Raw genomic sequence first — 13,334 nt, 5'->3', positions numbered from 1 at the left:
TGAAACAATAAACTACTTTTTAAGTGCTTTACCTCTCCACAGGTTAGAAATGAGTGCATCTGAACGCAAATGTGGTGGTGTGTGCAGCTCTTCCAGTCCTCTCTCCAACCACTTTCTTCTCCCCCCATCCCCTTCCGGGCACAAAGAAAATACAATTCCATGGACAAATCTGCCCACGGGAATTGGTTATACTGGTATAAATTGTACACCATCATCTTCGGTGGTGTTTGTACTATAAGCTAATAAAAACACACAAAACTGATAAATAAAAGTAAAGAAATGCAGTGAGAATAAAACTGTTCAAATGAAGAAAAAGCTTCAAGTAACTTCCCAACATTCTAGTGCAAAATTTTGCCCACACCATGCACAAGCAAAGTATACGTCTAGATGCACAATTTCACAAGCTGTCTGGTGGTGCTTTTGGAATTTCGAAATTACCAGAATCCTGGCTTTATCTGGTACGCGAAAAACATTCACCACGCACTGTACCTTCACATACACTCAACCCTCGGCTATCACGGGTTCCGCTATAGCGTATCTCGCTATCACGCCTATATAATAAACTACCCAAATACCTTTATCATGCACTAAATGCCTGCTATAGCGCACTGCAAATGTTCAAAAATTTCAAAAAGGCCAGGCTCCAGTGCTCCACCCAGCCAACAAAAGCTTCACTCCGTGATTGGTCGTGTGACGTCAGCGCCAGCCGAGCGCTGATTGGCTGCCCGACCGAGTCTCCTGCCCGCCAAACCATTCAAGTGCGCGCCCTCAGATCATGAACAGTGATAGCAAGAACAATGACCTTTTTTATGATATGACCATGGCCAATGTACCCCCTCCCCATCCCCCTACCATCACCCAACATAATGCTGCGGCACCTGGCAGGGAAATAAGGAAGAGGAAGAACCTAAGTTATGCAGATAAACTGGAAATGTGAAACTTATAGAGAATGGTGAGACCAAGCAAAGTGTGGGGAAGAAACCCCCCCTGGGGGTAGGGGGGTTTCAAGAATACTCCCCCAGTATCCCTGCTTGTCGTACGAGGCGACTAAAAGGGTTGGTGGTGGGTTAGTGCCCCACCCCGTAAAAAGAACTAACTAAAAAACCAAATAAAGTGCCTCGGACCCGGACGGACCATACGTTGACGACTAAGGAACGGACAAAGGACATTCTGAGGGTAGGAACGTGGAATGTGAGGGGAGTGAATGATGAAGTGAAAGAGAGAGAGATTGTCCAGGTGCTTGAGGATGCAAAAGTGGATATATGTGGACTGACTGAAACTAAATGGAAAGGTGAAAGGATGAGAGAATGGGAATACGGTGTAGGTATATGTGCGGGAGTCAGTGAGAATGAGAGGGCAAGAGAGGGAGTATGTCTGATGATAAGCAAGAAGTGGAAGGAGAATATAAGAGAGTATGGAACAGTGGGTGCAAGGATTGTATGGGTGAGGATGAAAGTAGGTATACAAGCACGGGCGATTGTATGTGTGTATGCTCCAACAGAGGATCGAGTGGCAAGAGTGAAAGATGAGTTTTGGGCGAGAGTAGAAGCATGTATGGACAAGTTTGAGAGGAGCGAGAGAGTGCTGTTGATTGGAGACATGAATGGCAAAGTTGGGAATGTACGAGTGGATGGAGTGGTTGGTCAGTGGGGTGTGCCAGCTGAAGTAGATGGGAATGGTAGTGCTTTGGTGGACATCTGTGCTGGTAAGGGGTTGGCAATAGCCAACACCTACTTTCATCATAAGATGATCCACCGGTATACATGGAGAGTAATGAGGAGGATGGATGGTGAACTTGTTGAACGAAAGGCAATGATAGACTACGTGTGTGTGGATGAGCGAATGAGAAGACAAGTGTTGGATGCAAGGGTGTGGAGAGGGTGGGGGAATGGAGTCTCGGACCATCATTTAGTGATGGCCAAGGTAGAGCTGCAAAGAAAGTGGTTGAGGAGACGAAGGGGAAGACAGGAGGAAGCAGCTCCTGTGAGAAGAGTGGAGAAATTGCATGATAGTGAGAAAAGGACAGAGTATAAGAGCATAGTGGAAGAAAGATTGGAAAGGTATGAGCTAGAGCAGATGGAAGGGGTGGAAGACGTATGTAAGATATTCACGGAAGAGATAAGCGCAGCGTGTGAGGCGGTTTGTGGAGTGAGGAGGAGATGCAAGGGTGTGCAAGGGACAGCATGGTGGAATGATGAGGTGAAACGAGCTGTGGAACAAAAGAAGAAGGCATATGGTGAATGGTTGGCGAGTAGAGGTAGGGGAGAAGATGAGAGAGAGAAGAGAGAGGTATATGTGAGCAGGAGAAGGGAGGTCAAGAGACTGGTGAAGGAGAGTAAAAAGAAAGTGGATGAAGAGTTTGGGAGGAATCTGAGTGTGAAATGGAGGGAGAGTAAGAAATTGTTTTGGAAGGAGGTAAAGAAAGTAAGGCAGTGTGAAAGGGGAAATAGTAGGGGAGTGAAAGATAGGAATAATAGATTGTTGGTGGAGAAGAGATAGAAATTGAGGAGATGGAAGGAGCACTTTGAGGATTTGTTGAATGTAGAGAGTGAGAGCAGTGTGAGTATAAGTGGTTGGGGAATGGCTGGGAGAAGAAGAGATGAGAGGAGGGAGGAAGAGATCAGTAGGTCGGAAGTAGTGGAAGCGATGAAGAAGATTAAGCTGGGAAAGGCCCCAGGAATTGATGGAGTGGGTGGTGAAATGCTTAGGTATGGGGGTGAGATTGTTGTGGAGTGGATATGGAAGTTGTGTAGATTGGCTTGGGAAGAGGGAAGGGTTCCAGAGGACTGGAAATCAGGTATAATTGTTCCTCTGTACAAAGGAAAAGGGGAGAGAGAAGTATGTGGTAACCATAGGGGTATTTGCCTTCTTAGTGTGACTGGTAAAATATATGGTAGAATACTCATTGATAGGGTTAGGCATATGACAGAGGAGCTAGCTGGAGAAGAACAAGGGGGATTTAGGAAGGGAAAAGGGTGTGTAGATCAGATATTTGTTCTAAGATGTTTAGTGGAGAAGTATCTAGAGAAGGGAAGGAAAGTGTATGCTGCCTTCATGGACTTGGAGAAAGCTTATGACAGAATAGATAGGCAAGGTATGTGGAAGGTATTAAGAATATATGGAGTGGAGGGGAAATTGTTGAGTGCTGTGAAGAGTATGTACGAGGTAGCTAGGGCTACGGTGCGAGTGGATGGTGAGCTGAGTGAGTTCTTTGATCTCAATGTGGGACTGAAACAGGGGTGTGTGATGTCTCCATGGCTGTTTAATATATATATATGGATGGGGTTGTAAAGGAGGTGCAAGGTAGGGCAGTGGATGTGGGGCTGGGCCTAATGAATGAGGGTGAGATTTGGAAGCTTCCGGTGTTGCTGTTTGCTGATGATACAGTATTGTTGAGTGAAGATGAATGGGAGTTGCAAGGTTTGGTGAATGAATTTGGGACAGTGTGTAGGAGGAGGAAGCTGAAAGTTAATGTAAACAAAAGTAAAGTTATGGTGTTTGAGAGGAATGAAGTCACAGAGTGTGCAGTGAGGTTGGATGGTGAGGATATGGAGAATGTGAGTGCATTCAAGTACTTGGGTAGTGTGATGAGTAAGGATGGAACTTTGGGGGATGAAGTGTGTGACAGGGTACAGCAGGGAAGGAAGGTTGTTGGTTCACTGAAAGCAGTGATGAGAAATAGGGAGGTGAGTATGGAAGTTAAGAAGTCACTGCATGATGGTATTGTGATCCCTACCCTGACGTATGGAAGCGAGGCGTGGACCTTGCAAGAGGGGAACAAGTCAAGAGTGAGAGCAGTGGAAATGAGTTACTTGAGAGGAGCATGTGGAGTGACGTGGAGGGACAGGTTGACGAATGAAGAAGTGAAGGAACGTTGTGGGGTAGATGTGGATGTGGTTGAAAAGATTAGGAGAAATACACTGAGGTGGTTTGGACATGTGGAGAGAATGGAGAATGAAAGACTGACTAAGAGGGTGTATGTAGGTGAGGTGGAGGGAGAGAGAGGGAGGGGTAGACCGAGGATGAGGTGGAGGGATGGAGTTGAGAGGTATATGAGGGAGGGGGGGGTGAGTTGGGGGGAGGGGAGTCAAATGGTGGGTGACAGAGTGACTTGGAGGCGTTTTGTCTGCGGCCACCCTTTGCGGGATTAGGGCGTCGGGCTATAGATAGATAGATAGATGATCACATCATAAAACATGCTCATTTTTAGACCATTATATATTAATATGTGGTACAAAAAAGGTATCTTAGGGGTAAATATTGACATCATGGCACCAATTAGAATTATTACCATAAGTTCTTCAATTCGGCTATAGCGCAGCCATAGGTGGATCAACTGGGAGTGATAGCCGAGGGTTGAGTGTACTTATAAATGTATCTGATAGTCAATCCGGACGCTGTCACATTAAAAAAGAGGTGCCAAATCCCTGATCATGCGCTTCTCAAAAAAAAAAAAAATCATCATCATCATCATCCGGACCTCCTTTCCCAGTCAAGGGCAGGGTGAGTAGCAGCAATGTCCAAAAAAAAAAAAGTGTGAGGATGGAGGTGGGATGGAAGGAATGTGAGAGAGAGAGAGAGAGAGAGAGAGAGAGAGAGAGCATAGTAGGGCAGTTCGGCTTTCTTGTCTCCCTCTGTCCTCCCACCCTTCCCCACTCCTGTTTGTTTCCGTCCCTGTCCCCCTGCCCTTCCCTTCCCACCCCCTCCCTCACCCCTTCCTTGTCTCCCTCACTGCTCTCCCCCACTGCTGCTTGTAAACTTCCCCCTTCCCTCCCCCTCCCCCACCCTTGCTTGTCTTTCTCCCGTTCTCCTGTCCTCCCCCACCCCTGCTTGTCTCCCTCCTGTCCCCCTGCCAATATGTATCTCACTGCTGCCAGTCTCATTTTTTAGCATTAGTATTGTTTGAGGATAATATTGCTTTTATTGGACTTTCGCTTCTTTTGGAATGGCTTGGGCCTCGTTATTGTGAGGTTTTATTGTACTGGAAGGATTTATATTACAAAGAGGATGGCAAAGTGTAATAAGCAAAATAAATCACTTTGGAATGAGTGTTAGGGATTTTCCTTAACTGACAGAAATATAGGCCTAGGTCACATCTTTTTTAAACTATTCCTGTTGCTACCAGACAATGCACAGTACAATGCTGCGGTCAGCACAGCCACTGGGTACAGATGACACACGTCCACACAGGACTGTCGTTCTCAGGCATCTCAAAAATCGTATACCGGGTATATACTGTAAGTGACTTTTGCATTTGTTAACTGAAACTGGGTGTAAGTTTTCATCGATCATTCTATCATATGACTGCATACTCAATCCATCACATACAGGGTCGTGATTGTATTAAGTCTACTACTTATTTCCTCCAGTTCAAAAAGTCTATCCTATGCTTGATAAAATGGTCAGGAGATGGAGGAAAAATAATCTCCAGGCTCACTGGGTTATGCAAGACATTACTGTACTAACTGTTTCCATGCAAGTGTATTCCCCTGTATGGTTAGAGCACCATGGGCACCACTCTGATGTTGTAGTTCTTTGTTTGGCTCACTAACATCATCTTCACTGAGCAGGAGACTTGGCACATAGTCAGGGTGACATGGATCCGTGTTGGGTGTGCCTGTAAAATAAAAAAAATGGTGTGAGAGTTTTTAAGTTCACATACCCAGGCTTATATATATAACTGCAAGAGACAAGGTTTAAGATGTTCACATACTCAGACATGTTACAGTCTGTGACTTTTCAAGTTCACATAATCAGCAAGACACATTTTCAGAACTCCTGCCCTCAGTTTAATAAAATGTATGTACATAGATTACCCTCATCATGACCTTTCCGATGTTAGGATGGATGAATGCCTCATCTAGGTACAGTGCTGTGACGAGTAAGAATGGGAATACTGTGTAGCAAATGAAGTGAAAGAAATGGTACAGTGTGGATGGAGCATTGCAGCATGTAAATGAAATGCAGTAACAAGTAGAGAAATAAGCATGTACCAAAATCACTGCATGATAGTTTTTTGGTACCCACACTACTTTCTAGCAGTGCACCGTGGACTGTATTGCAAAGACAACAGTGACAGCAGTGCAAATTAAGTTTCTGAGAGAAGGATGTGGGGCTACAGATAAATAAGGAAGTCTGGGAGCATTGTAATGTTAACCCCTTAAGTCCTAATCGCATCAATTGATGCGATTTACGTTTTATGAAAAAATGCCAAATCACATCAATTGAATGCGGCCTGTAAAAAACTGCGGAGCGCTTGCTCCACCCCGATTTTGATGTATATGGCTTCAGGCCAATGAGAACTCGCCCCTGATGAAGCATGAGGGGGGGATCAGACCAACCCAGGTGGAGGGAAGGCACCCCCCTCTCGGCCACCTCCATGCCACCCTCTACTCCACTCCCTCATGCCCTCCTTGTCCCCCATCACTCTCCCACCCCTCCACGCAACTTCATCTCTCCTCCCACAACAACCTGCATCCCTTCCCACCCTCTTTTGCCCCTCCTCCCTCCCTGCTGGCCTCGTCCCCTCCCCCGAACCCCACCCCATCTCTCCCTCCTTGTCCCTCACTACCCATCCAACCCCCAACAGGCCCCCGAGTGTCAGGCCTGATGTACGTACCTATTTCATGTTATTTCTACTTCTTCCCAAATTTTTACACCTCACTCTGTAAATTTCTCACTTCGTACCTACCAGTTTCTGTACGTACGTAGCTGGAGAATGCTGTATGTTGAACTACATAACGCATCTTATTTTTTTATTTTTTTTTTCATTCTGCCTACCTGCCCAGATTAGCACCTCTGAGTAGTGTTCGTCTGTGTTAGTTTTCGAAAGACTATGAGGCCTTGTAGGGCTACTCCCCGCACATGTTTCATCTCCCCACACATACAAACTCACCCGTTTTCACGGCTGGTGTGATAAATTCCAATGGAGTGGAGAGTTTCCACAAGAGAATTTGGTTGTTGCCGTAACTGTAACGATAAGTGCGATGAAGTGTTATGATAATGTGATAATTGTAATGGTGTGACAAATGTGTAACAAGAAGTTCATTTCATTCATTCATTGCCAGATGCCATGTATCCCAAACGGGGTGGCCAAGGGCTTAGAGTTAATTGTTTTACAGGGAGGGGCACTAATCCTCCACCAACCCCACTTGACACGTAGGGATGCCAACAACATCTGGTGTTCCCAGGCGGTCACCCATCCAAGTACTAACCAGACCCAACGTTGCTTAATTTCGCTGATCGCATGGGAAGCGGTGTACTGAACGTGGTATGGCCGTTGGCCAAACAAGTTAGGACAGTAAAAAGAGAAATCAGAAAAACAATATTGCTTTCTTTTCCTTTCTTATGCATGCATTTATAGCATCATTCAACTTTATTTTGATGTCCTTGATGGTTATAAACATTTATATGCATCTGTGTTAGTTTTGGAATGACTATGAGGCCTTGTAGGGCTACACCCCATACCTATTTTATCTCCCCACACCTACATACACCTGTTTTTATGGCTGGTATGACAAATCCCAATGAAATGGAGACTTTCCACAAGAGAATTTGGTTGTTGCTGAAATTTTTCTCCCCAAGTACCACCGAGGCCTTGTAGGCCCACTCCCTACACTAGTTATATATCTCCCCACACCTACATACACACCTGTTTCCATGGTAGATGTTACAGAACACAATGAAGTGCTTTCTTTTCTTGTGAAAAGCTGGTTATTTCCAACCCCCGTACCTACAGGCCTACTCTCCACAGCGTACTTTTTCTCCCCACAGTCTAGTAATCTCCCCACACCTACATATACCAGTTTTCATGGTTGGTGTGACAAAACACTTTGAAATGACCTGTTTCAATAAGAAAAATAGGTATTTATCAAAATTTTCATGTTTTCGAGGGGTGACTATCATAAACTTTTTTTGAACTTTGACATGCGATTGTGCGGTAACCATTAGCCTATGGGGGTACGGATTGCATTGTCAGGTGTGTAAATTCTTCCTCTTTAGCCAGAAGACAGTCAATTTGCCCTTGGTGAAAGTCGCCAAAACACCCCCGAATTACGGTTGTGGGAGGTATCTGCCTGAAACAATTGCGGTCTTAAGGGGTTAATGAAACAATTGCGGTCTTAAGGGGTTAATGCATATGTGCTGAGTGTTAGAAGTACCCACAGATGGTTTGGTCACATGGAGTGAATAGGGAATGAGAGATCAACCAGAAGAGTGTGAGGCAAAGGAAGAGAGGGGAAAAGGGAGACTGAAGGTGATGTGGGGGTACTGTAAATGAGTGAGGGCAGTAGCTACTGTATGTGACAGAGAGATGGTCATGGGATGGCTGAGGATGGTTATGTATAGACAATTAGTTCATGGCCACCCCATCTGGGAGGAAGGTATCTGACTATGGAATGGACAGATCAATAAAAAATCAAAGACATGTCACAGCGGTAAAAAAAAAAAAAAAAAAAAAAAAAAAAAAAAATCCTGGCTGAAACATAGATACACACCAAAGAACAATGCTGAAATGATACTGCATATATGGAAGATGGCTTTAATTTGACAGTTCTCTACCACACAAAGAAGACAAAAGAAAGACACCACAGTGCTTCACAATAAGTCCCAGTCATTCTCTGCATCATCTTTTTGATGTTCTCTTTTGCTGTTAGCTCCTACTTTGTACCATCATAAATGTATAATCATTTTACTCTAACTAGTTCTACAACTGCCATTTCTCCACCTTAAGTGTTGCACTGTTACAAGAAATTAACACTTGAATATGATGCTAGTCACAAAGAAGTGCTGATCACAACCCTGCAAGATTGTTCCCTAAATGAAAAATTATAAAAATAAAATAACAGTGAGCCAAATCAAAGTTACATGAAATAAACTATAAAAAGACAAAACTCTGGGCCAAGTTAAGGTAAAAAAGGTATCACAGTATGGCATGGTAATAGGGGATGTGGTGGCCAAATTGGTTGAGAGATGGCCTGAAGTCCGAATGTACCCAGGTTCGAATCCCAGCTGGGGCAGGGAACAGTTTAGGGATCTGAATTTCAATAAGGCAGACTTTACTGGTATAAAGGAAGACCCACTGACATGGTGTAAAAACATACCTGCTAATACCAATACACCAGTCCTGTATGGGACAGTTCTAGCATGTATTAAATATGGACAGTAGGTTTTAGTTTTGAAGTGGTGACATGTGAAGGTGTTTAGTATACAGGAGGACTACTGGGTGTTGAGAATGGGCTATTTAGTCTATCCCAGACTTGAACACACGCACACACACACACACACACACACACACAGAGGAAAGGTAAAGTTACTATCCATACACCATTTTTATATTAGTTTAACTTGGCTCAGATATTTGTTCTTTTGCACCATATTCCACATAGCTCAGTGGGTGAAGCAGATATGCTACAGCTCGACATCCTTTCCACAGCATTTCTTTGTGCCTAGCACCATATTATAGTGTTAATATCTTGATACAAATGAGGATTCAAGATGGCATGAGAAATTTTAGGCCAAGTTAAAGTGAAAAGAGCATGGTTGTGTATCTAATCACAATATAAAATTAGGATACACTTTGTTTCATCAGGAGAATAAAGGCCCAAAAAGGCTACACTGTTCAAACATTTATGGCAAGGGAGATCAATAATTTTCCCCTAAATACTACTACTCTGTACAAACAATTAAACTACTTTCAGACTCAGGCCGATATTAATAAAACAGAGTGTGAAGTTGTGAAAAAGCCCCCCAGCTTTTTATAACTTCTGAAACATGTGAGGATAACATTGCACATCTTACCATCCAGTATCACTGCTGACTACAATCTGTAATATGGAATGTAAGTTGATCATATCTGAAATTTACAATACTGTACCTACTTGTGGTGATACTGATACAGTCAGGGGAAATTCAATGCCCAGTTACTGTATATAGGCATCCCTAACAGACTTCCCTATCTCCCAAAGGGAGGATGGTGGACTGTTGGAGAAAGGCAACTTCAGTGACCAGTCAACTGGGTTCACATTACACATGAGTTGGGGCTACAACAACTCTACTACTACAATACTAGTAGTACTGTACTAGTGGCATTAGTAGTATTAGTAGTAGTAGTACAACAGTAGCAGTACTTGTGGTACCATAGTAACAGTAGTAGAGCAACAGCAATAGCAGTCTACTACTACTACAAGCATCCCCCAAAACAATGGTTCCATTCCCCTTCATAAAGTTTTATGCCTACGGCCATCACCTCCATGAGGGACACATCTGATTGGAAAGCTTAACCCACTAGACCACCAGGCATCTACCTACCGTTTTTTTTTTCAGGTCAATCCAGCCCCAACTTCAGTCTGTCCCTAGTTATTCTGTAAAACACTTCCTTAATTTAACTATAGTCATTTTTTTCCCAGCTGACATAAATGTTGGCAATAGTCACCCAACCACCTAAGCTGGGAAGGAAAATACAGAATCTCTTTATTTCCTTACAAATCCATCCAAGAACAAGCACATTCCAAGCATTTTCACTCTCTCATGATGGTTATGAATAAGTGTAGGGGCAATCTAGAAAAAAAAAAAAAAATGTTTATCAAGCATAAATGCAAAGAAAACAATCGATTTAAAAAATTAGATGCTGGAAGGGGGTTGGTGATAGCCAATACCCTCTTCAGGTATAAAATGATCCACAGGTATACATGGCGAGTGATGAGAAGGGTGGGTGGTGAACTGAATGAAAGGAAGGCAATGATTGATTATGTGTGTGTGGATGAAAGGATGCGAAGATGTGTAATGGATGCAAGAGCTTATAGAGGTTGGGGGAAACTGAATGAAAGGAAGGCAATGATTGATTATGTGTGTGTGGATGAAAGGATGCGAAGATGTGTAATGGATGCAAGAGCTTATAGAGGTTGGCGGAGTGGACTTTCTGACCACTACTTGGTGGTGGCCAGAATTAGGATTCAAGTAAGATGGAGGAATAGAAGAAGGGAAAGACGAGAGAAAGGAGTAGTTGCAAGGAGAATAGAAAGGTTACAAGAGGATGAGAAAAAGGCAGAGTATAAGAGAGAAGTGGAGGAACGACTGGGCAAATATGAATTGGAGCAGATGGGAGACGTGGAAGGTTTGTGTAGGATATTTACAGAAGAAATATGTGCAGCATGTGTTGTGGTGTGTGGAAGGAAGAGAAGACGGAGGGGGGTGCAAGGAACAGCGTGGTGGACTGAAGAGGTGAGACAGGCTGTGGCACAAAAGAAGAAAGCATACAATGAATGGATGAGAAATAGGGACGTGGAAGAAACTGAGAGGCGGAAGAGAGAGTTACATGTAGAAAGAAAGAGAGAGGTGAAAAGATTAGTAAGAGTAAGAGAGTGGATGAGGAATTTGGAAGGAATTTGAGTGTAAAGTGGAGGGACTGTAAGAAAATGTTCTGGAAAGAGGTGAAAAGAGTAAGACAGGGTGGAAGTGAAGTAAGCAGGGGAGTGAAAGATAAAAATGGTAGATTACTAGTGGAGAAGGGAGAAAAAGTGAGCAGATGGAGAGAACACTTTAAGGTGAGAAGACAGGAAGAAATCAGTAGGATAGAAGTTGTGGAAGCAATGAAGAAAGTTAAATCGGGGAAAGCCCAAGGAATTGATGGAGTGTGTGGTGAAATGCTGAAGCATGGGGGAGAGATAGTAGTAGAATGGATGTGGAAGATGTGCACATTGGCCTGGGAGGAAGGTAGAGTCCTGGAGGATTGGAAGTCAGGTATAATTATTCCCTTGTACAAAGGAAAAGGGGAAAAAGAAGTGTGTGGTAATCATAGGGGCATTTGTCTTCTTAATATAATAGGAAAAGTGTATGGTAGGATACTTACTGACAGAGTTAGAGAAAGAACAGAGAAATTAGTTGGAGAAGAACAGGGAGGCTTTAGGAAGGGAAGAGGTTGTGTAGATCAGATATTCATTCTTAGATCTTTAGTGGAAAAGTTTCTAGAGAAGGGAAAGAAGTTGTATGCGGCTTTCATGGATTTGGAGAAAGCATATGACAGGGTGGATAGACTAGGATTGTGGAAAGTGTTAAGAATATATGGAGTAGATGGGAAGTTGTTGAATGCTGTGAAGAGTATGTACAATGGTGCGAAGGCTGCAGTGAGTGTGGATGGTGAACTAAGTGAATTTTTCTCTTTGAAAGTTGGGTTGAAACAGGGATGTGTCATGTCTCCATGGATGTTCAATCTGCACATGGATGGGGTAATAAAAGAGGTACAAGGTAGGGTAGTGGATGTTGGAGTGGCCCTGGTGAGAGAGGACAGTGTTTGGAAACTCCCTGTACTGTTGTTTGCAGATGATACTGTGTTGTTGAGTGAAGAAGAAGGGGAGCTGCAAGGCTTGGTGGATGAGTTTGGGAGAGTGTGTAAGAAACGGAATCTAAAGGTGAATGTAGGGAAGAGTAAAGTGATGGTCTCTGAGAGAGGTGAAGTCAGTGAATGTACAGCGAGGTTGGATGGTGAGGAACTGGAAAATGTGAGTACGTTTAAGTACTTGGGTAGTGAGATCAGTAAGTATGGAGGTTTGGAGGGTGAAGTGCTTGAAAGGGTACAGCAGGGAAGAAAGGTTGCTGGTTCTTTGAAAGCAGTGACAAGAAACAGGGAAGTGAGCATGGAAGTGAAAAAGTTACTACATGACAGTATTGTGACACCAACTCTAACGTATGGAAGTGGAGCTTGGACGTTGTTGGAAGGACACAAGTCAAGAGTGATAGCAGTGGAAATGAGTTATTTAAGAGAAGCCTGTGGAGTCACATGGAGAGGCAGGCTGATGAATGAGGATATAAAGGAGCGTTGTGGTGTGGATGTGGATGTGATAGGAAGCGTTATGAGGAACACACTGAGGTGGTTTGGCCATGTGGGGAGGATAGAGGGTGAAAAACTGACAAAGAGAGTGTATGTGAGTGAGGTGGAGGGGGGAAGAGGGAGGGGGAGGCCAAGGATGAGATGGAGGGATGGGGTGGAGAGGTATATGAGAGAGGGGGGTGTGAGTTGGAAGCAGGGCAGTGAAATGGCGGGGGACAGGGCGACTTGGAGGCAATTTGTTTGTGGCCACCCCAAACGGGATTGAGGCGTCTGGCAATAAATAGATAGACAGATGCATAAACATCTCTGCGACGACTCGCTTTTTCGGTCATCCAGAGGCACTTACTGTATTATCTTTCATGACTGAGACGACCATGGATTTTGTTTCATATTAATAGTGGTAAATACAAACAAAAGGAAAACTGGCTGCCAAAGTTAGCGCCTCTGCAATATTTTGAAATATATCGTATCCCACTATTGGTGGGAAACAAGCGACACCCAACTTCCT

At 43.8% G+C, this 13,334-nt stretch overlaps 1 protein-coding gene and 1 non-coding gene across 6 annotated transcripts in view; both read right to left on the bottom strand.

The window, feature by feature from the left end:
• LOC145407549 (uncharacterized) overlaps window positions 1-13,334 on the bottom strand; it is a 305,436-nt gene that overhangs the window by 250,401 nt on the left and 41,701 nt on the right. For 3 of the 5 annotated variants that reach the window (XM_080278475.1, XM_080278473.1, XM_080278472.1), the window contains exon 2: window positions 5,467-5,617. The exons of the other annotated variants lie outside the window; for them this stretch is intronic. Coding sequence is in view for 2 of the 3 variants with exons in the window: in XM_080278473.1 (XP_080134599.1) it covers window positions 5,467-5,617 (151 nt within the window). In the remaining variant the exon portion in view is untranslated. The remainder of the gene's footprint in view (window positions 1-5,466; window positions 5,618-13,334) is intronic. 5 annotated transcript variants of the gene reach the window in all.
• Window positions 7,166-7,284, bottom strand: LOC145407619 (5S ribosomal RNA). Its single transcript, XR_013898769.1, has one exon. It is a non-coding gene; the product is annotated as a 5S ribosomal RNA (ribosomal RNA).

The sequence above is a fragment of the Coenobita brevimanus genome, chromosome 73, assembly GCF_032717465.1.
Source record: "Coenobita brevimanus isolate Jiangsu-jjx chromosome 73, ASM3271746v2, whole genome shotgun sequence".
Classification (NCBI taxonomy): domain Eukaryota; kingdom Metazoa; phylum Arthropoda; class Malacostraca; order Decapoda; family Coenobitidae; genus Coenobita; species Coenobita brevimanus.
This window is presented reverse-complemented; position numbering and strand designations above follow the sequence as displayed.